The sequence below is a fragment of the Mycteria americana genome, chromosome 1, assembly GCF_035582795.1.
Source record: "Mycteria americana isolate JAX WOST 10 ecotype Jacksonville Zoo and Gardens chromosome 1, USCA_MyAme_1.0, whole genome shotgun sequence".
Classification (NCBI taxonomy): Eukaryota; Metazoa; Chordata; class Aves; order Ciconiiformes; family Ciconiidae; genus Mycteria; species Mycteria americana.
The window spans coordinates 147,863,004-147,886,455 of record NC_134365.1 but is presented as its reverse complement, the minus strand read 5'-3'; the positions used below and the strand labels follow the sequence as shown (position 1 = coordinate 147,886,455).

The 23,452-nt window shown below is 38.3% G+C and overlaps 1 protein-coding gene across 1 annotated transcript in view; it reads right to left on the bottom strand.

The window, feature by feature from the left end:
* Positions 1 to 23,452, bottom strand: part of OCA2 (OCA2 melanosomal transmembrane protein) — a 181,291-nt gene that overhangs the window by 37,635 nt on the left and 120,204 nt on the right. The window contains exons 21-22 of the mRNA XM_075491924.1: positions 20,101 to 20,194; positions 6,304 to 6,397 (exon numbers count right to left, since the gene is read on the bottom strand). Of these exons, the coding sequence (XP_075348039.1) occupies positions 6,304 to 6,397; positions 20,101 to 20,194 (188 nt within the window). The remainder of the gene's footprint in view (positions 1 to 6,303; positions 6,398 to 20,100; positions 20,195 to 23,452) is intronic.

The window sequence follows — 23,452 nt, the reverse complement described above, 5'->3', positions numbered from 1 at the left end:
GTTTGTTGAGAGGGCTTTGCTCAAATGTTGCATTTGCACTTATTTGAACAGAAGAAATCTGTTATCGTGTCAAATATCAACATTTAACCCATGACCAATTACTCTCCCTTACTGATCAGAAGAGTAGTGGGAAATGAGATTGAGCTAATTTGTGTATCATAATCATTAAACCTTTACTCAAGAGTTCATTGAATCTTCATTAGATACTTTGAACATCCCAAAATTCTATTTTCTGCAGCTGCACAGTTGATCAGAAAGCACACAGGTGAATTGTGTTCAGGTGTTTGGATACCACATTGCTCAGCTGAAGTCTCCATCACCAAAATTCACACCCAAAATAGTAGGGTTGTTTTTATACTGATCAGAATCAGCCTTAAAACAGCAACAGTGTTTGACATAGAGTGGTGTTAATAGCAAGAAAATAGGGAAAAATGACACTAAATTAACAGAAATGAAAAGGACTATGGCTGTCTAACACTTAATCAAGTAGAGACATTGATATGGCTTTACAGAGCCCAATGTTTTTTTAAAACAGTTATTTTCAATAAGTTGTGTAAATAGGATACACAGGTGGTAGCAAAGAACATCACATTTGTCCTCCCACATGCATGAATGACAGTTCTCACGGGAAGCACTGTTTCACAGTCTTTATGGGTGAGTGCTCTCAAGCAGGGATAAATGGGATATCCTACTGTAAATATTTTTGCTGTGAAAATTTCCCAAGACAAATCCTATGACGAAAACAAATTCTTTCCTAAGCTATTATCAGGAACCAATATTTTTTGACACTTCCAAATTATTGCTACTCCCAGAGAAGACAGAGAATATTAATTCAGCTCTTCAGATGACATATAAAGGGAGAGCAATGACAGGAAAATGCAAAACCTGAAAATATGCACAATGCTTTCAGGATCATGCCCAGCTAACTTTACCACTGTAATCTAAATTAGGTCCTTAGGCTCATACCCTGTTCCTCTGGGCAGACTGATTTCCTCATGTATCAAATCTTCTCTCCCATATTCTTATCCCATTACATAGAGTTATCCAATCCATTCTTCTCTTACCTATATATCCCGCACCATGATATATTCACAGTCAGCCAAAATTTGATTGAAATAAAATTAGAGTATTTCCCATAATAATCACTTTCTTTTTGCATCAAATAGGTTCAGTATTTATCTGTGATTCTTTTTTTTAATCACATCATGCGTCACAGACACACAGGGGTGATTGATTGGTATTGAATTACAATAGGATGAAGGAACATGACTTATCTTATGTTTGAAATACTATGTATTTTTATAAGGTTATAAATGTTTCTCTTAAAGAGAAAATTAAAACCAAGCTGGAAATTTTATTAGCAAGTGGAAACAGATAATTAAAGCCCCTACAGCAATGAGAACTTCTTATGCTATGAAGCTGGAACCAAATTTTTCATTGGTAATGGAAAGATTTCTGTTTTCATATTCCATAGGGTAGACTGACCTAGTGGAATGCTATATTGCAACAAACACACTCAGAGATACATTAGTAAAAATTTAAAAATTAACATGAGATGAAGCATCTAGATTAGAAGAGATATCTGCAATGCTATTTCTTTTATCTTATTCCTCAAGAAAAACAAAGCTCTCTTGATTATTCTACAGTCTTAATTAATATAAAATCACTTATCTGACCATTTGCCAAGAGAAATAGTACTGTCCTACATTTGGAGTTTTCTCTTTATTTTAAGCTTTTATTTATGAGTTAATGTTTCTCTGATAACTAGACTAAAAATCATAATATCCATATTATCTTTCCCTGCCTTCTGCTTACTCATATATGCTGTCCCTGAGCAATTACCTTCATATTATTAACACATCTGGTGTTTTCTACAGGGTCAAGACTACCAAAAAAAGTGTTCTTCTCTCCAGAGGCATAATGCTCATTTGTTTGCTCTGATGTTTACCCTTGACCACGTACAGCAAATATCCCACTGCTCTCTATCTCCTTTTCCAAACCCCAGACTCACAATTATTTCTATTTTTACCACTTAAATATTTGTGTCCAGCCTCCAATTCACTTACTAGATCACATAGCACACCAATTCCCTTTTATCTCTGCCCATTGATGATATGTTAATTAGAAACACATTGTAGGAAAAGTATAAGAACTTGGGGGCAGGGGGGAACAGATACACTCAAGTAAGTAACATGAAAGCTGAAAGAGACTTGAATTTAACAGTGAATAGTAAATTAAACAGGAATTTGAAATGGCCTAGATTAACGACAAAAAGGCAAGTAGCGCTGTATTTTGTATTTAATCTTATCTTTGTAAAATGGTAAAAAATAAGAGGACTGTGCCTGGAATATTGCGTTCAGCTCTGCTTTCTGAATTACTAGAATGATAATGAAAAGTTAGGGTACATATAAGATTTTTTCAGTGGGAAAGATTAAAACACATAAATACAGTTTGATGAGGAAGTTTCCAAGGTGGAAAAGGAGTGTAATTTGGCTGGACTGACTCCAAAAATGCAAGAGCATCTTTAAGCAAATTGCTGCTTCTGAGCTTGATCTTCCTAGGACTTTCAATTTTCTTTTGGTCTTAACATTGCTTCCTTTCCTTTGAATTTGAGGTAGTCCAAATGAATCATCCAGTGGCAGTTATTCATTTTTTGCCTTCAGATTTCTGGGGCTGGCTAAAAGCTGAATCCCAGAATGGTTGAGCTTGGACGGCACCGCCGAGGATCACAAGCACCCTGGGGAGCACCACTAGTGACTGGCCTCCAGCTGGACTTTGTGCTGCTGATCACAGCACTGAGAACCTCTGCCTTCTCCATGTCCTTTGTCAGCAGGTCATTTCCCCATTCAGTGGCGGGCCCGCATGTCCCCTAATCTTCCTTTTGCTGCTGATATACTAGTAGAAGCCCCTTTTTGTTACCCTACCACCATGTATAACAGATTCAAAAGTAAAAATATTTTCATGGTGATAAAGTAAGTTTTTTACAGTATTTGTATATTCTAAGGGACATGGGAATCTTTTTATTTCAGTGGAACATAATGAAGTATCAAGAAAAACTCACAAGGGCCAGAAACAGCACGTTGAATTCGTAACAACCGAGGGATCTTTTCTCACAGGCAATCTTGCTCTTCCCCTTGTGAGCACTGTTCAGACAGAACTGGTTTCTACATGTGTTGATGGGTAATGTGGGAGAAGGGAATAAGACCTGAACGCGTTCTGGGTAAGATACTTGGTGACACTGGCCAGCACACTCGCAGCCAGGCATGTGTGGTTGGGACCTGGTATCTCCTCAGCCAGCAGTGTACTCTGGACCCCAGGCTGCTTTAAGGTGCTTCAAGACAGGGAGGGAGGATCTATGCCTTTCTCCCTCCTTTCTCAGTATAATCTTTCCCACCTAAATGCTGTCCTACTAGGACCTCCTTACAGGCACAGCACTTCCAGCACAGGGGCCTGTGTTGCTTGGATGGTGAGGATGGGACACTTTACATCCAGCCATGTCCAGCAGTCTGGAAGGAGATGAGTGCCCCCAGGTCCTTGGGGAGGTAGGACTCTTGATCCAGGGAAGGAAGCAGTTAGATGTGGATCTGAAGGGGAACCTTCCCCAGGATGCTAGATTTCTGACAGACTATAGCATTCGTGGTCATTCAGGCATGCACGCCCCTGGCACAGGATTTCTTCTGCTGAAGGCACTCCAGATAGAAGCACATCAAGGTGGTCAGACCACAGCATTCGAGGCAAGTTATCACACCTGGCCACCTCTGGCTCTGGCTGGACAGCAGAATAGCATTATACAACACACCAGCTGGGCTGCCACTGCTCCCCTTTTAAAAAAGAGAAGAGGAACTCGAACCGCACCAAGTGCCACTGTGCAAAGACACACACAGGAAAGGTCATGAGCCCATCAGCCCTCTTACAGGACACAGAGCCTGGTTCTTGCCTTTTCCTTTCTCTCCCTGCACAGAAAGTCATCGTGATGCCTCTCACCACTAGGCACCCACAGCCTCCAGAGCCTCTCCACCCCTGTTGTGTCAAGGTGTACTCACCAGACATGCTTAGCAGCCCTGCCCAGAGTTCCTCCTCAGACACCATGTCAAGACATGGTTTGCAAAAAAGCTGCTTCTAGCAAAGGCCCCCCTTAAACATAGTTGCATAATTTTGGTTTAGCATGCAGGTAGGGAGGAAGGATATGGGAAGTAGTGTACTGTGCTGTATGACCCCAGATGCCACCCAGGACAGACATGTCATGGGTTTCCTGCACAGAGACACTCGAGAAGGACAAAACGATACCAGCCCAGGTTGCACTGAAGACACACTAGCAAAAGTCAGGCAGCAGAGGGCCATCATCTCCCCATACATGGTATCCATGATTTTTCCCTGGTGACTCACAGGGGTTTGCAAGATGAGAGAGTAACAGTCTCTGTCTATACTGGTAGAAGCACCACAGAGGACCCTGAATAGGGATGTGACATCTAATGAGTGATCCTGGGCAAACAGGGAAGAAATGAAAAAAAATCACTTCATGCTTTGAGACAACCTTCATAAATAAAAGTAAGCAAGATCCAAATCCTCAAGGGATACATATAATACCTCTTAATGCCAGGAGAAGCCTCAGAAAATATTGAACTGGGGCACATTCGACTGAAACAAATATTTTCCTAAGACAAATTATAAAGGAGCTCATGATCTGCCTGCTCAGTGATTGAGAAGAAGCCAGCAAAAGTGGGCTTTTGTGTTCTTTCTGCTAATTAATATCTATTGCTATCTTCCTGTGACCACTCTGGATTCAGTTCTCCCATCTTTGCTCACAATGGCTACAGCCTTCCCCAGTAATCATTTCCACTGAAAGCATATGTATAGAAGGTAATTTCAGAACATCTGTGTATTGTCTTCAATCTTTCCAAAGAATACATTCCAGTAAACACTGCTGAAGAGACTAGTCAGGCTTTATATCCTTGTTTCTGGAAGCTTTAAGAACATTTCATTACAAAATATACATAGAAGATACATTGTTAATACTAAATACATGTTAAATCCCCAGATAACAAGCTGAACATCTGCGAAACATGAACAGAACAATGCACAAGCCATCTTTTTTGTACAAAGGCTTGACTTCCAAGAAGTCCATTAGCTATCTCTGTATACTACATAAGACTGTACTGCAGTATCAGAGGTCCTGATAACCAAGACTTTGATTTGATGGGCATTCTTTCTTTCTCAAACATACCATCAGAAGACTATGGGCGAAGAGATAAACTGTGCTGTGAGCAGCACATGCTCATATCAAGAATTTTAGCAAGAACAGTTCAGATCATTTTTCTTTTTAGGGTTATCATTGGCTCTGCTCCAGACACTCCCATATGATTAATCATATTAATTACGCAGGTTTGAAGGCTTTGAGGTAAACAATATAAAGGAAAGCTGATAGAGCTGAGAAACAAAAAATGCAAAGAAAAAAAGAAAAAAGAGAAAAAAATATTGGTGTGAACTTAATAGTACTCTTTGCCCTAAATATGCAGAAAAATAAGCAAGGAATTATGTTTTACTTAAATCAACTACACTTTAAACTTTAATTTCATGTCTAGTCCTCTATTTGCCAGTTTCCGCTTACACCTTTCAACCACAGTCTCAAAAACTGGAGGTGTTTGGAAAATATTAAACTGTTGTATGCATTAAGTACATTAAGTACATTTTGTCCCTTAAAAACCTGCTGATGAATGACCTGCAGAGGAACTTCCATTATTAAATAACAATTATTATTTATTAATTAAACAATTATTAAACAACTTGAGCTGTTACTAGCTGCTCATCGCACTTTCACTCATAGCTGCTAAGCAGCTGGCCAAAAGAAGTAATTCCTTTTAGATAAATAGGTTTACTCATGGGATCATGGAGTGAAGTTCTACTCAGTCTAAACTGGGACATCCCACTTTCTCCTGGCAATGGAACGTCCGTGAAAATGTGCAGATGAGAAACTACATTTACACTGTATTTAAAAACAAAGCAATAATTTAGTATCACTACAGAGCTGAGGATAAGATTGAGGGTAATCAAAGCAGGAATTTCTGAGGCTTTGTTTCTCCTGGGCTTCCACTATGCTATGCTCCCACTACCTTTATGCATTCTATCCACAGTATGCAAAAATAAAAAGTGATCTGCTCTCCACCCGCATTTCAGTTGCCAAAACCAAATTAGGAACACAGGTCTATTTTATAGACCCTTTCTCCAGATTTCTCCTTGGAAGATCCATTATTTGCCTAGAGAAAAAAAAATGACAGGTTTAAGGTGAGAAGTTTAAAACTGTACCTGAAAAACTCCATGAAAGAGAAGCCATAACCATGCTGTTCAGCAATTCCTGCACAAACAACGTTCGCAGATGCTCCAATCAATGTTCCATTACCTGCAGTTCAGAAAACAAATACCAGTTTATAATTGTGCTCTGTTTCTTACGCTTCCCCTGTTTATTCTCTGCTAAAGTCCTAAGATGTACTAGTTAGAAAAGAAAAATCAATTTCTGTTGCATAGGCTTGAAAAGAAACATACAGACAGTACCTCCACATCCTATAAATAGCTTCACACTTTGAAAGATAAGCCTGGTATCATTCTCTGAATCTACATAAGCCAGAAAAATAGGGAAGGAACATAACACCAATCTAGCGGTTGTCAAAAAGACACCAGAGACTTGCATTCAGATCAACTTGCTGATTTTTGGTTTTACATACAAGAAGGTGCCATCAGACGATCTGAAAACAAAGGATGAGATAGTTTGAGGGTGCTAAGAAAAATGGATGCCTTTTTTCCTTACACAAACCTGACATTGACAAATTAGTGTCTTTTTTACAGAGAGGGTAACTAATTGCTAAGATTTTTTTTTAACAGAAATTTAAAGTGGGACAATGGAAGGGAATGGATCTGTTTCACATCTCTCTGCTAAGGCAAAAGCATCACCACAGATACAAAGTTTGCTTACCAAACCACAATGGTTCTTTAATACATAAAAGAACATAACTTTATTCAGTGAATTTTGCCAGATTATATTATACAGGTCCCCTTAAGAGAGGAACACACCAAAGGAAAATAATATGCCAGGTTTATAATGTGCATCTATCCTCTTAGAAGAACTACATGCTTCTCTTTTCTCCTAAGCCTTTTCCAGTAACTAATTTATTCTTGTGTTTTCTCTAAACTTTCAGCAATGTGGCAACATAAAGAAGTCAGGTATTTGGAGCTCAGAAAGACCAACCCATTTTCTATAGCTTTCCCATGAGTCATACCTCAGACTTAAGAAATGTTGCATACTTGACTTTAAAAAGCAGATGTCTTCAGCAAGTATTTCTGATCTTAAGCACGACTCAGGAAGTGACAGTGACTCCTACATTCTGTTCCTTAGCTGAAGTTTTGAACAAAAGAGGTAACAATCTAGGAGAAAATTTTTTTATACTATGGCAAGTAGTCTCTTTTGCCATACATCATTACAGTAACAACCCATTATTCTAAGCACAAGTCTTCCTTTGCTCCCATTGGCATACAGTTACTCTTCTCATTTTGGCCCTGTTAAACAGTACTGCTCAGTGGAGACCAGTCTTCTGGTCTGACTTTGAGAGAAACAGATTAGAAGGCAATTAATGCTCCTGTCAATTGCTTTGAGTTAATAAATGTTTCAGGTCACCCAGAGATCAATTTACCAAATAATAGGTCAGAATAAAGGCAGATGGATTATTCCCCTAAGTATTCACACATGGTACCCATATGGCCCTCTGCTCCTGGAAGTGCACACAAAATGAGCAGACTTCTAAAAATATACTTAAAAAATAATAGAACACTCTTAAATTCAAATAAAATGAAGTGACAGAGTTCAGAAGTAAGGAAAAGGAGAGAAAAGATGTGTTGTGGAAACACTGGAGGAAGGAAGATCTTGCTCTTCCAATAAGAAAAAGGGAAGCAGAAAGAGCTTGATTATGATAATTTTGATCTTAGTTTGGATTCAAAATCATACCAGAGCCAGTGGATACTGAAATACAGGTTTTTGACTGGTCATTCTAGGGACAGAGCAGCAACTTTGAGAAACAACTGAACACCAAAAAGTCACTCAGGACTTTTTTTTTTAAAAGTTGATTTCATGAAAGCCAAAGCTTTCCAAGGAAAAGCCCTTGTGTGGCTAAGTTAAGATTTTCTAATTGAGTTCAAAGAGAAAGCATGATCCTTATTCACTCCAGGATGGTAAATTATCCTCAACAATAAGCAGCAAACTGAGATTTTCATCCTGGCGTAGAGCTCTGAACATGGATATCCATTGTCTCAGGTGAGTGCCCTAAACAACACCTATTAATAACGGGAGACTGGTTTTGTTTTCTCATCAGCAGCCCCAAACAGCTGTTGAGCTGATCCCACTATGGAACAAGAAAGAAGCTCAAATCTTGCAGACAATGTGAGATGAGAAAAAAATTCCCTCCCCTCCAATCCCAGATAGATATTTTATTTTATATCTTTAATTGTCCCATTATTTTTCTTTAATTCCTATTTTTTTCTGCTCTCCCAGGAGCTATGCTAGGTGAGCTGCTTCCTACTTGCTCTGTTTTTAAGGCTTTGACCTTGCAAAGGAGGTGGATCTGGGTGCAGAGGTCCTCTCTGTCTATGAGGAGCTCTGCTGATGTTAGTGGAACTGCACATCAATAGAAGGGTATATCCATACGGACTATAAAAGCATCGTGGAGCGTTCTCGTGAGACACCAAAGGCTCTTTGTGACCTAGGCTTCTTGTCATACACAGTGAATCATGCACCTGCCCACATGTGCTTCAGGTGAGGAGAGAAAAGATGACTAACCTTACCAGAGGGGCAGAAACCTTTAAAAAATGGTGTTAAGGTAGCACTGGTCATTAGGAACTGCACAGCTCATTTTCCTTCCCCTGTCTTTGCCTCAATGTGTATTTTAGTTACTTTAATGCATGTTTAAAGATATGAAACTGAACTTGGAACATCAGCATTCCTGGTAGGCTCTGGCATGAGAAAGCCAAGACACAAAACATGTGGCTTAATGCAAAAACAGAACACATGAATACAGCTGATGTTATTAGAGGAGTCAGGCAGGAACACTTAAGGAATTTTCAATTCCAAAACTAATCAGTAGTCTACAGCCTCCAAACATTTCATAAGAGGTTTCTGCTCTACATGTAGCACAATCAGACATCACATTACTCAAAATAATATTACTGTAGACAAGGAATATAGCTCTGGCTTCAAATTAAAGAAACAGGACTGAAACTCCACTTGTCCCATGGCTGTGACTAGACACAGTCGAGATCTCCAAACAGCATGCGCTCTCCTATACTGTACGTGGGCTATAGTAATGTCTTCACATAATGAAGTATTATGGAAAGAGTTTCTGCTTCAGCAGTGAATTGATTTCCCCAAGTAGATTTCACTTGAGGAGAAATTGTCACCTTAAATGTTATCTGAAAGGAGCAGCATTTCTTTTTTATTTGTTCGGAGCGTGTGTGCAGTTTAATTAGGTATTGGCTCAGCAGGCTTCAAAGAACTACACTGAAATTAACAACAGAAGCAAAATTTTGTTTCTCCTCCCAGGAACATCTGTCTCCGCAGTAGATGTTTAACTCAATAGTGAAACAGCAACACTGTGACCTCTGAACCATGGAAAACCCAAGACTAGGTTAATGTACATGGAAACCTACACACATTAAATTCATTCCAATTGATGGAAATGAAGAATAAGCATTTTCTAGGACTTCACCCCATCTTGACTTCATCTTCACATCGTCTTCAATCTTAAAAACAATTAAGCTTAAAAAGCATAGCAAAGACTCTTACTTGCTTGTTTATATGCTCAAAATGTAGTAACATAGGTGAACTGTATCAAAGAATAACATTGTAATAACCAATCCATTTTGATTACTCCTATTGTAACTTTTTTGATGACTCCTACTGCAACGCATCCTTTATCACAAGACAGATGGTTATTAAGAAACTGGATTTATTACAATGAATTAAATATTATATTTCTAATATCAATAGTATGTGATATGTATGAGCTAAGCCATACATTTTATCCTGCATATCTATTCTGCCTTTTATTTTTGGTAGACTACAGGCATTATTGTCAATACTAACTACGCTTAATAATTCATAAGCATGAAATCAGAAAGACCTTTTTCTTTATGCAAAAAAAGCCTCCCACTGGGAAGTGTGATCATAGAAAGATACAGACATGCCACTTAAAGAGCTGCTGCTGCCTAGGCTACAGAGAAGAAGACGACAGACGAGTCTTCATGGATCATACTCATTTTTCCATGGACCTGCCCTGGCTTTGCACAATCATTGCAGAAGCACAGTAGAAGGTCTTCTACTGTTTCTGTCCAGAAAAGGTGACATAAAAGTATCTCTCCAATATTTCTCAAGACAATGACTTTGAATATCATTAGGGAATGTGAAATCAACTCAAAGTATAAGAAAGTATTCAACAGTTTTAGTTAATAGGAATAAATCTATCAAGAAAGATCCAAAGGTGCCTTTGGATCTTTCTTGATATTAAAAGGTGCCTTTGCATCTCCACCTAACTTAGAGGTACAAGCAGAAGGATGTAGAGGTTTGTTAAGCCTGATTTGATACCTGCAGTATTCACCAGCCCTGTTTCTTCCAGCCTTCTGCTTCCATTCATAGCTACTTCTTCTCAACCCAGTGTTCAGTTATCACCCACTGCTGTCTCACTCCTTCAGAGACTGCCAAATTCAAACCCAGAGCCCGCACTCCACACATAATGCACCCCCCTTGGGCTCAGACAGCCTCACCCTCAGTAAACAGAATTTGCCCAGGTGACTATAATCTCCAATGCACTGAAAATCAATGTGAGGAGAACAAATTAAGCTTACTAAAGGAAGGGGCTGGGAAATCAGGGAAGAATCCTAACAAGAAAAGGGAGTTTGCTTCACTAACACGTTTCCTCTCACTTTAAGCCTCCTTCTCAGCTGCTAATTTTTATTTGTCAGCAGCACATCTATTGCACATCTATTATATCTAAATACTGTTAGTTCTCAGGTGTCTCTTTGGTATTGCCCCCTCAAGAGCAAGCCTAACCCTTGGCTTTGCTGCATTAATATGTTTGCCTGAACAATCACCTCAAAGTGCCCGGCAAGCTTCGTGTTTGTTACTCAAAGCACTGAGAAATCAAAGGGAAGGGATTTTCACTAATAGAGCTATTTGGCCTAGCATGAGCAGCCTTCGTAAACAGTAACTTTCTCAAATATAAAGGAGATAGTACCTTGTGCAACAGCAAGCTTAAAAGTGGATTGCTTACAGAAAAGTCTTGCTTTGTTGTGAACATCACAGACCACTTCCCCTCCACGTGCTCTGATGCTGGATGACAAGCTGCACCTATGCTTAACTGATAGACTTTCTGCATTTTCTCTTCCCCGTATCTCTGGCTAGCTAATGCAGAAGCAGAAAGTCTACCCTGTTTTCATGTCAACACAAGCCCTAAAAACAGCTTTTCCCTGACCTTGGACAAACATCTGTGCAAGGCCCAGTTTGACACGGGCACAGCTGTTTGCACTACTTTCTCCCAGAGAAAGGCTCTCACTCTGAAACCAGGAGTTTGCTACAGAATCATGAATAATTTTAGGGTGAGGATTCTCAGTCCAGCTTTTTGGTGTAATCAAACCACCCTATTATAGTGTTAAAGCAAAACTTACTGAAGGAAGCCAGCTCCTTGCTTCCCATCCATTTTCAAAAGAAAACTCTGTGCAGTCTCCCATATGCTTCACATTGTCAAATATAGGTAGACTGACATGTGCGGCTTCCTTTCCATAGCATATCTCATTTCTCTACTTAAAGCACAAACTGAGCAAATGTAACAAATCTGGCTGCAGAAGTGAACACTAAATAGTTATGGTTTTGATTAGCCTTACAGGAGACAGCCTTCATAGCTTTCAGAAATTTTCTGTTTCACACAAAACTAATCCAGATTTGCCTCATTAAACAAAGCCATTTATATTCATCTGTTAAATGTCTACAAGTCTTAAATATATTTTAATAATTTTTATGTGTAAAAATCAAGAAGTCCTGGATAATCAAAATTTGCAGTCAATAAAGAGCTATGGAATGAAGGCCAATTAAACCATTAACAGTCCCTAAAATAACAAGGAACCTCAAGTCATAGGCAGTAAGGGGGAGAAGGCATGCATGAACTCATTCAATATTGTTGTATGTCATAGATTGCAGGCATATTATATCAACATTTTTTAATTTTACCCATATGGAAACATTTTGAGTGTGACGTTTCTGCACAACTACATACACATGGACTTTATAGGAAAAAGAAAAAAAGAAAAATTTAAATCAAAGTTTTGAGTTAACTTATCCAAAAAGTTGATTGAACTGCATTCAATTCAACACTTTTAATCAAGTGAACTTTACCATTTTTCATCACCACTCCTATACCACCAGCAGGACAGTTACTCTAAGTATTGCACTATTCAATGCTCATTGCTTTCTTTTTGCTATGAGAGGAAGAAGTGAAATTTAAACTTGTTACTTTTCTACCAAAAGTGTGAAACAAATAAGGCAGGTTGCTGAACATCCTGCACTTGTTATTTTAATGACATAAAGAAATCCATAAGCTTCTTTCAAATCCAGACATCTGTAAAAGAGACATAAAACCTGAGGTGATCACTATGGTCATCTCTCCCCTCAAAGCCAACTTACCCGGTAGAAGGGTAAAATAAACTAGTATAACGAGGGATAGTGTCAGCAGTGTACTCTGACCAGCCATTCCCTCATGCCCTGAAGCACATATTCAGGTAGGTTCCATTTAAAGCTTTTAATGCTGCACACAAGCCCCAGCTTACACATTTTTTTCTTTCCAATTTTTAGATTCACAGGTTAAAACTATGTCAGCTCAATTTCACAGCTTCTCCACACATGGCACTATTAGGGACCAAATATTGAAAAATAGTTCCATGTATAGACACCTGCCATAAAAGTACATTATTCAACTTTATCATAACTTACTTTGAAGCTGAGCAGAACAAGAGAATATTACTCAAAAAAAAAAAAAAAGTGTCCCTCCATTAAGTTATTTTAGAATTTCCAGCTACTTTAAATTCAGATTCCAACTTAACTCAAATTGACTTTCAATTGGAGCCTACCTGGTATGTTTTGCTATGGTTTAAGTGCCTTGTTTAAAACAGTTTCATAACTCCTGCTAGTGCCCCTCTTTGGTTTAGGTGTGCTAACTGCAACTGTGCTACATGTATTTATTAATATATGTACAAATAATCTCTAGGGCATGATTGTAACTTTCTTCAGCATCATACAGTGTCTGATTCATCAATATGAATCAATATGAATATTGCAGATTGAGGGATTTTTTTCATCCTCTCTGCTGCACCATTCAAGGTGCAGAAAAGGGGGGTATTATCTGGAAAGTGTCTGCAGAGGAAGGAAAGTAGATAAGCCAGTATTACCTTCTGCACCTAATTGTTTTGAAGCTTACTATAGCTTCCTTGTCTTGTTTTGTTTGATAGTCCAAATGCTACCTTCTAACTGAATGTACCTCTTTTGCTGACAGCTATGCAGTCTGTATTCTTGTATTGCAGCAACTCACCAATACAACATAATGAGTTTGAATATTCTATATTCCGAAAATAGAAGTGGCCAAGGATTCTAGAAAGAACCTTCTGTAATTTATGATAAACAAATGCACAAAGCAAGTAAATAAAATTAAACAAAACTCCACATATGCTTTGTAGGCATCTCCATTGTCATCTCTGACCATTATCCTATCTCTAATTTGCAGAACTTCGTAGCATGCAGTTATTTTACACAGACTGAAAACCATTAATACAAGCATTTCAAATTCATCAGTAATGCAAGCATTATAATCAAGTGAGCTTGATGTTTGGTATAAATTCTTTTTCAAAATCAATGTAAAGTAGATTAGAATTCTACATATTACACATAGCTCTCTTCTTTTCCATTTTAAAATCTAAGATTTACCATCCAAACTATAAATCCTCATCAGTACAGCTGAAATGGCATCCTTTACCCCATATACTTCACATTTCACCCTTAATAACATACATACATCTATATATGCATGTCTGCCAAGATAACTCTTTCCAAGCTTAGAAAAATGGCCTTGCTGAGAAAAATTGACTAGGTTCAATTGGGGTTTGTTTCCATATTAACTCAGTGTCTTAAAGCCAAGCAGGCCTCTGATATTACCTTAATACAGACAAAGGCACGTCTGTCAAATGTACACACTCAGGTTTAGCTGGTTTTACATTTTACATTCACATCTTTCTTCTGTGTATCATCTTCCATGCCACAGAGGATTACCTTCGGTAATCTTAAAGATTAGAGAATCCCTGTTCTCTGCAGGGACTCTGGTAATGAGCCTGGCTCTCACACCAAGGACTTTACAGCACTGCTGGACTTTAAGAACTTGATACTGAAAAAGCGTGAAGATGGCCCAGAGTTTGAATGTCATGAAAGAGCTAAGGAAAACAGCAGCTGGGTTTTTATAGACGGTTACAGATTCAGGCTGTTCCAGAAAAGAGCAAGAGGACAGTCTGGACACACATGTATCAATAGAGAGAAAAGATTCCTTGTGCTTATATCTGATGATGCTGTTCTTTGTGCTACAACAAAACCCGAAACTTTCAGTTAACACCTGAATGAGTTCTTCATTAAGAACAGGTAAGTAGCATTGCCATTTAATGGACAGCAATCACAGTTTTATGTCCATGTTACTCATTTCCATCATTGCAAACATCATAGAACCAATGCAAAGTATACTCAGAAAGTAAATTAGATACTAGTGTAAGACATGCAAAATACCTGCTGTATTTTGCTTCTAGATCTGTACAATTTAGAGGGATAATACTGCTAAAGACTGCACTGAGGTCTTTAAAGAAAAACTGAGAGACATTTCCTAAATTTCCTTACATGTTTTACCTTCCTTCCAAAGTCAAGAGGAGCAACATCCTTTTCCTTTTGAAAGATCTGAAGTCACTCTCATTCTCTACAATACCACCCTTTGATTTGGATTATGCGTTTCATGTCCATAGACAAAACACTTATCTAAATCAGGGCTGTCTCACCCACAAGACGGAAAACTAAGCCCCAGGATTTCTCATCATTAAAAGACTCCTTTAGAAACAATAGGAACTTTCAATATCAGTGTCCTGGTTAAAATTAAGCATGGCATAAAATTAAAGGTAGGCTTATTGTCTCCACTAAAAAATTTTCCTACAGTTTCAATTACACATTGTATACAACAATTAAGTTCAAAAACAAAGCTGAATAGTGCTCCTCTTAAATAACTTCTATGTTTTTATGCCATATATTTGGTTCTTGATAGACTTTTTGAATCTTTCAAATTGAAAAGTGTTATACAAATTGATCTATTGTAACTATAAAAGAACTTCAAAAGATCTACAGTTGTGCTTGTTTCATAATATTAATTATTATATATTTTAATAAATTTTATGTTTTATTGCAGGCTATCACTTTTCCCTTATATTGCAAAGAAGGAGGGTTAGTTTAGGAATATAAACAATATTGCTAGGTGTATACCTTCAGTGTGTCTGAAGCTTTAAAACTAGTTTAGGACTGTATTGAGCAGAATCAGCAGGAATAATAAATCAGTGATACTGCACTGTGCAAGGCCCCATCGGCATCAGGGACCAAAGGAGGGGTGCCAAGAGGCAGAATAGCTATAGCACTGGACCACTGAGAGAAATCCCACTGTTTAGCTACACTGTGGGTTGCACTCCTTCAATAGCTGTAATTAGCACAATGTCCTGTGGATAATGGATTTTATTTGCACCTGGGTTTTGACCTTGTAAGGTTAGAAGAAAAGTGCCAGCAGCGCCCTCCTCCTACCTCCTTTCTTGAAGTAGAGCCTACAGCTGAGATTGTGTGGCCAGAATAACACAGCTGTATGCATCCTAGAGATTGCCTCTTTCTGCAGAATTGTGACAATGATGACTTGCAGGTGTTGTTCTCCAGGAAAATATACAGTGAAGAAAAATAGTGCAAAATTATAAACTGCAGAAAATGTCCCCTTCGGACCACAGCAATAGTTACTGCAGCAGAGACATACTTTTCGCACTTTTCTATGCTAGCAACTGAGAAGTCAAAAGGTAGGGACTTCCAAATATGAATTCAGTCATTTTTTAACTCAAGCCTTTTTTCTCTTTTCTCCAAAAACATTCTTTTTATAAACCTTGAAAAAAGAAAGAGATAAAAAGACAAATAAATGCCAGCTCTTTAAATGTAAAATGTACAAAAATGCTTCAAATACTATCTTAGCTATAACCTCTTCAGCTCAGTAAAGAATCTATCTCTACACAATTGAACAGTCTTAACAGGTGGATTTCTGACTGTGCACTTACTCAAATTGAGTTGAATCCGTGTTTCATGCTATTTTAAAACGTATGAGCCAATAGAAGCAGTGCAATTAAAACTCCTCTTGTTCTGAAATTGCTGGAGCTAGCAATTTTCACTTCTCCTCCAAAATTTCAATGCAGCATTCCCTAGATACTATTGGAAGGTCTATATACAACTCAGTCTCAAGAGGTACCATAATTTCATCAGGTACTAGAATAGGAAGCATTAATGAATAACACTTTATTCAATGTCCTCTCCTGCAAAAGAAATATGGCTGCAGATTCGTCAGAACACCACAGAAAACAAGAGAAGTTACTTCCTTGTTTGTTTCCTTTAGTTCCTTTTAAATTTCCTGTTTTCTTTTCCTTCATGGTCAAAACATAATTGAAATACTGGCAGATAGTATACAAAAAACCCCTGAGCAAAACAATTTTTCCAGCTACTACTTAGTCAGCCTGACCATTAATGCCCAGACATGCAAGAACTAATAGGGTTGTCCAGCATTCAGAAGAACTGACAACCCAAAAGGCCCCAAGGTCTGAATTCATTTGACCTGTCTTTGGGGACCCCTCTCAGCTACTGAAGTTCTGTGTATTAGGGGCTACCATGTGCTCTGCAGAGAGTGTCTGGTATTTTCAGCGGATGAATAAACGCCTGCCTCCTGGACATGCCGGTCTCCCCATCACCAAACAGAGAGCCTGGGGCACCCAGACTCCTGACTTACAACTTACTTTAAGTTCTTAAAGATAGCTGGGACAAATATAAACCTAAATTTCCAGAACCAGATCCCCTGAAAAATTACCATATTTATTTCTTAACTGTGTAAGATTGACCTGACCTGAGAAAGAAAACCGTCAGAATAGAACTGGCAAACTCTGAGGAAGACCCAAAGATTTCAAAATAGTGACCATCTCACCAGGAACTGCCCATGGTCATCACTGTCCTTGGCTTCCTTGATTAAGAGACAGGATTTTTCATCCTTTCTCACTTTCAGAGACACATTTTACAGAGCAAAGAGCATCTACACAATATTCAGTTACTCCTTATGTCTGAGCCCCATGCCGTGAAAGACAGAAATTTAATAGCAGCAGCTCTCTCTTTTGGGAGACACTGCTGAAGATGACAACAATGTGGCAGTTATACTGGTAAAGGTCTCTTCATCTTACTTGAGACTGACTCAATCTTTCTTTCATTTCCAGGGCAACAGCTAAAGCAATGAAGGAAAATGACTGTCTTTTCTCATCCTATCATCTTCCAACCCCATAGCTGCCTGTGCACTTTGTGACAGTAGAAAAAAGTAATTGCACCCACTGGAAATTTTTCAGGACAAAATGTTGCATGGCATTTTCCAAGACAGGCACAAATGCTGACACTCCCTTCATGGACACATAAGCATACAGCAGTGTTTACCCTGAACCCCAGAAGTACTATCAAATTACCAGAATTGAAGCTCTGCATTATGTAGTAAACAATTAACCCTAAAATATGCAGTTATAATGTATTATTTCATCACTCTTCTACAAAATGTCTTGTTTGCCAGGTTCCTTTCATTGCATGAGCAGTGACAAGATCCAATCTTTTGCCTTAAGCAGCAGGCAGTAATGATATAATTGTCATTTACCCCTTCCACAATGGGATTAGCCTACCTTGAGGATTCCTTCACACCACTTCAGTGCTGATAAGACTTTTCTTTTGGAAATAATTTTTAAAGGCCATCAACACTTTCCTTTTAAAAAAAACAAAAGCCCTTTCCCCCTCACTTTTGAGGGGCTATGAGATCTTTTAAAACAAAAACTTTCCCACACTTTTTATTCCCTAACAATAAGCTTTTAGTTTGGACATGGGAAAGTCAGAAGCATATTAATTTTCAGGCTAACACTCCTATGAGATCTTTGCCAGTATAACTTAGCATATGCTCAGCTTTATCCTAATGGAGCACAGTCCAGAGAGTTTAAGCTTTTGCTAATAATGATCTAATTTTTTATCCAAATATTTGCATGGAGCCTATCTGAATACCTGGGCACGTCCTGTGGATCTCTAGTGATTTTAATTGAAATAATTCCCATGGTACTGTTTATATGTTTACTTTTGTCTCATACTGCATACACATAGAAGTCTCTCTTAAAATCCCAGCAGCCCTTCAACAAATCAAATTAAAGGAATTTGGGTTAAGATGATAACTGATACTTTAGGAAAGTCAGTTGAGATTTGTAAAGGCTCCAAGGCTGGTGAAGTGCCTCCCACTCAGAATATGTCAGTGTAATCTGGCCAACTTTATATTCCTTACGGTTTGGGGGTTTTTTTTTAATCTGAAAGTTTAATGAAATCAGAGTATGTTCGGTGATCAGAAAATCATGAAGAAAGATAATATTTTTATGGCAAACATCTATATAAAGATATGCTGATTATCCAAATCACTGGTTTTAAAGAGGAACAGATTAAAGTCACAATATAATGATGAGTAATGATGAGTACAAAAAGATATTTCTCAAATGAATAACTGTTGTTTGGTATAAATTGTCCTGCCTTTGCAACATGCTCTTAAAATTCAATCTGTAAATTACATCATTGTAATCTTTATTAGGTATTAAAGCCATTTGTACTACCAATCACTTAGCTAAATAAACAAACCAGAACTTGTATTACACACAAAACAGGTTTTAGTTTTAATCTTTAATTTTAGTCAAGGAAACTATTTGGAGTGGCATGGAGGGGGAGAAGGGGTGGATTCATTGCAGAATACCATTTTATCATTTTAACTTTATTTAACCTACCTAAATATTCAGGGATCAAAACACAGCCCAATGCAATGTAATTAGCATTAAAATTCTCAGTAGTAAAAAAATAATACTAACTTTATTTATCATTAAAAACTTACACATTTTAATTGCACTTAGTACACTTGCTATTTGGAAACGTGTTGTAACACCTTCATAAGCCATCCGCAGAATGTAGAAAAAATAGTAATCAAGTATAAACATTAATTTAAAAACTACCGGATGGCTATTCTCCTTTATTGTTATAACAAATAGAGAGGAAATCCTGGGCCTACAACACATACATGGTACATTTTCAATTAAAATAAAAAAAAGTAATGAAACCATCTGCTTGTTTTGTGCTAATGCACTGACAATACAAGAAATCCCAGTTAACACCAGGATGGACACTAGGAGAATGGCTATTAGCTTTCATTATTAGAGGTACATTTCCCAAAGACTTCAAAAAGTCATTCCTTAGAGTGAGAAGTGCTAAACAGGTCAGCAAATGGATATTCAAACCATTTCTGTGAGCCAGCCAGAAAACCTCCCAGTGACTTCAGTAGACTGGGAGCCTTCAGATCTCAGCTATTATACATTTTCTGCATCTTTTCAATGAGCAATGATGGGTCTCTGTTCTGAAAGCTAAATGTATCTTTGTATTTTCTCTCACAAAAGATCAGAACCCCATAAGTACCATCTGGGCTGCTTCTTTGTGCGTCTGTACTTTATGCAGATACGGTCTTCAAACACGGACTGCAAAAATCCTATTGTAGCAGCAGACTGGGATCTTCATCCAGGGGTTCTTTGAAGTCAAAAGGAGTTGGATCAGGCCCTCCCTATGCTTTGCATAATAAAATCATTGAACCTATTGTGCCAGTTTATATATGCCATAATTGCATAGCTATTACCTTATATGAGCTTTCTCACATAAACTCTTACCTCCAAGGCAAGCACCCATGGCCAACGAGAAGATTAATGGTTTCATAGGCAAGTTAACATCAGGATCTTTACTAAGGTTGAGAAGCACAGGAATCTGTGGTTTAAGAAGAAAAGAGAGAGATTCAGGAGACATTAGCCAACCATCAGCACGATATAAATAAAATTCATTCAAGTAAACAACTTAAAACACCAGCAAGTCCGAGGAACAATTTGGGCTATTTTTCTTTTTTTTTTTTTTTTAATTAGTATCTTTGCATCATATGCTTGTTCTGTGCTCACCTTTCCCCAGCGACTGTGTTAGTCCCACAAGCCAAAGAGAAGGTATCATCGGCAGCATTAGGCCAAGCCTGATACAGGTACTGCTGACAAAACTGAGGATCACTAAGGTTATGAGGGCCTCCCATTAGATCCTTCTAGTTCACAGGGAACTGACAGTGACTATAAATCAATTCCCTCTCCATTTCTTGAAACCTAAAGGACAGAGCTATATCCCCTCTTCTTGCTGGAAACAGCTGTAAGAAATGCCCAGACCTTCACAGTCAAGATGGCTGTAGATCCTGTGTCAGTAACTAAAAAATTCCTGAATCTTTGTTATAATCAAAATTGTCTGATCTGTTAGGGAAAACTTGATAAAGATCAATGTGGCAGGCTTCTGAATTCATAAACAGAGCTGAGTTATTTTACTTTTTATTCTAACATATTTACCAGATAATGTAGATTTAGTTCACTGGGAAATATTTGCAAGACTTATGAATTTCATTTAATCATTTTAGCAAATAAAATAAAATAAAACAAAACCCCTGAAAAGTCAAACAAGACTTGTAGGAAGACATAATAGACTTCATTAGGGAATTGGTATAGAGCCCAAAAATACAGCAGGCAGGCTTTCTAGTAGCACTAGATCTCAGTCAGTAACACCCTTCAAAGCTCAAAAACTTTTGCTTTAGTTGGGAAAAACTGGTCTGAGTTCAACTGAATTGTGTAACCGCTTGGTTTGAAAGAAAGGTGTAATCAGTACCTGTAGAGACAAGGTCATTAGCAAGGGGAGAGGTGATAATGTTATTAACCTGTTTTTAATGTGCACAGAGGTTTATGGGACCAAAAGGGAGAGAGAAAGAATAAGCAAACGTGGGACAGCAAGAGATCAAGCAGGAAGGGATTTGTGGAAATAACTGTGATATGCCTTAAAATTAATGCTTTCTCAGAGTTCAGGATTTTCAATAGTGAATAGAGTTATGACTTTAATGCTCCAATTTGTCATTTGAATGTATTTCATAGGTCTCCCTCAAGGGGTATGATCTCAGAGATGGAGCAGCTGCTTCCTGAAAAATGTTTTCACTTTGATGGCAGAGTGATGCTCACCTTTACAGACTGTGTGTGTTCTTTTGGTATGGAGCAATATATAGGCTTTATGAAGAATTACAACCCTTTCCCCCTTCCTCATGCCAGTGGTGCTAATCATCCCTCTTAAATCCTCTAACTGATTAACCTACATAAGTTAATGTCTAAACAATTATTCTTGAATTGTGCAGTGCCTGAAGATGTCTACTTCTATTTTAATGCCTAAAGAAGAGTCAGCATGCCCAACATCTTGTCCTTTTTTTTCATGAAACGGACACAAAAGATTACATTTCTCCCCACAAACTTTGTTTCTCTCAAACCATCACTGCCAGAAGATGATATGCAATTCAAATTGGAGAAAAGGAGGCCCAGGGAAGACCTTATCACTCTCTACAGCTACCTGAAGGAGGTTGTAGCAAGGTGGGTGTCGGTCTCTTCTCCCAAGTAGCAAGTGATAGGACAAGAGGAAACGGCCTCAAGTTGCACCAGCAGAGGTTTAGATTGGATATTAGGAAGAATTTCTTCACCAAAAGGGTTGTCAAGCATTGGAACAGGCTGCCCAGGGAAGTGGTTGAGTGACCATCCCTGGAGGCATTTAAAAGAGGTGTAGATGTGGCGCTTAGGGACATGGTTTAGTGGTGGACTCGATGATCTTAAAGGTCTTTTCCAACCTAAATGATTCCATGGTTCTGTGATTCTATGGTCTGCAATTAACCCACCCCTGATTTCAAAACTACAGCAAGCACTAACATATGCAGGAAAAGAAACAACTTGTGCATCTAAAAGGATGTTTTGGAAGCAGGATCTCTAAAAATTAAGTAGCAAAGATCCACTGATAATGGTGATTACTATAGTTCTTTTCATGAGCCTGGATCTTCCCAGGCAATTTAAGTGTAGATGGGGTGCTTAGGGACATGGTTTAGTGGTGGACTTGGTCGTGTTAGATTTGTTGTTGGACTCGATGATCTTAAAGGTGTTTCTTTTCCAACCTAAATGATTCTAGGATTCTAGGATTCTATTCTATATTTATTGCAAAACAATATGTTGTGTTTCAACATAAACCAAAATTTAAACACAAATACTGAAATCACAGGATAAGCCATCTTGCTCAACCTAAATAAAGTATTTTTTCCTACTATATAAGTTTCACCAGAGAACCAAAAACAATTATTTAGTTCCTCAGAGTTATTTGCAAGTATCCTGATGTACTACAGTAACTCGCTTGTTGCAGGACACAATCCTGAACTATGCAGACTAGCAACACCTTTTTATATTAGCATCTTCCTTGTGCGTGCCCTGCCCAGCACAGAGAAGGTGGGTAGGTAGAGCGCATTAAAATGATTATCCTATTTTCTTGCTGTTGAGGTCAGTCTTAAAGCTGTTGCCAGGCAGCTCCCAAGTGCAGAGCAAGTAATGCCTTTTTCACACCCTACTGGTGGGAACCATGCGGAAATCAGAGTCCTACGGCCCTCCAGGGGCCCCCTCCCTAATTACGGCACTGTGAAGGACCGGGGAAGCGAGAAGCAAAACAGAGATCGCAGACAGAAGGTCTGTGAGGTAACTCTCTGCTAGGTGTTTGCAGCCACATACACATAATACTCCCTTCAGAAAATTTGGTTCTCTGTTTAGTGAAGGAGCTCAGCGTCAGGAGCTCTCAGTGTCCTGTAAATCTCTATTGACTGAAGACACAGAAACCCCCCAGAAGAAAGTCACTGAACAAAGCTTTCAACTCACTGTGTCTTCTTTTAAACACAAAGATACATTGCAATGTATCAGGAGAAGGTGCAATTGTGTAATGTGCTTGAATCTCCATTTCTTAATTATTTAAACCCAAAAAAGTATTTTAGCAGCCCAAATATGCACTTGACCCCCCTGGTGTTATTGTTCTCTCTTTGACATAACACTGCTTTTCTTCCACTTAGAAATACTGTGAATTCTTTTTAAAAGGATTCATAATAATTAATTACATATGTTAAAATTATCATCAGTGATGTCATGCTCCCAAGTGCAT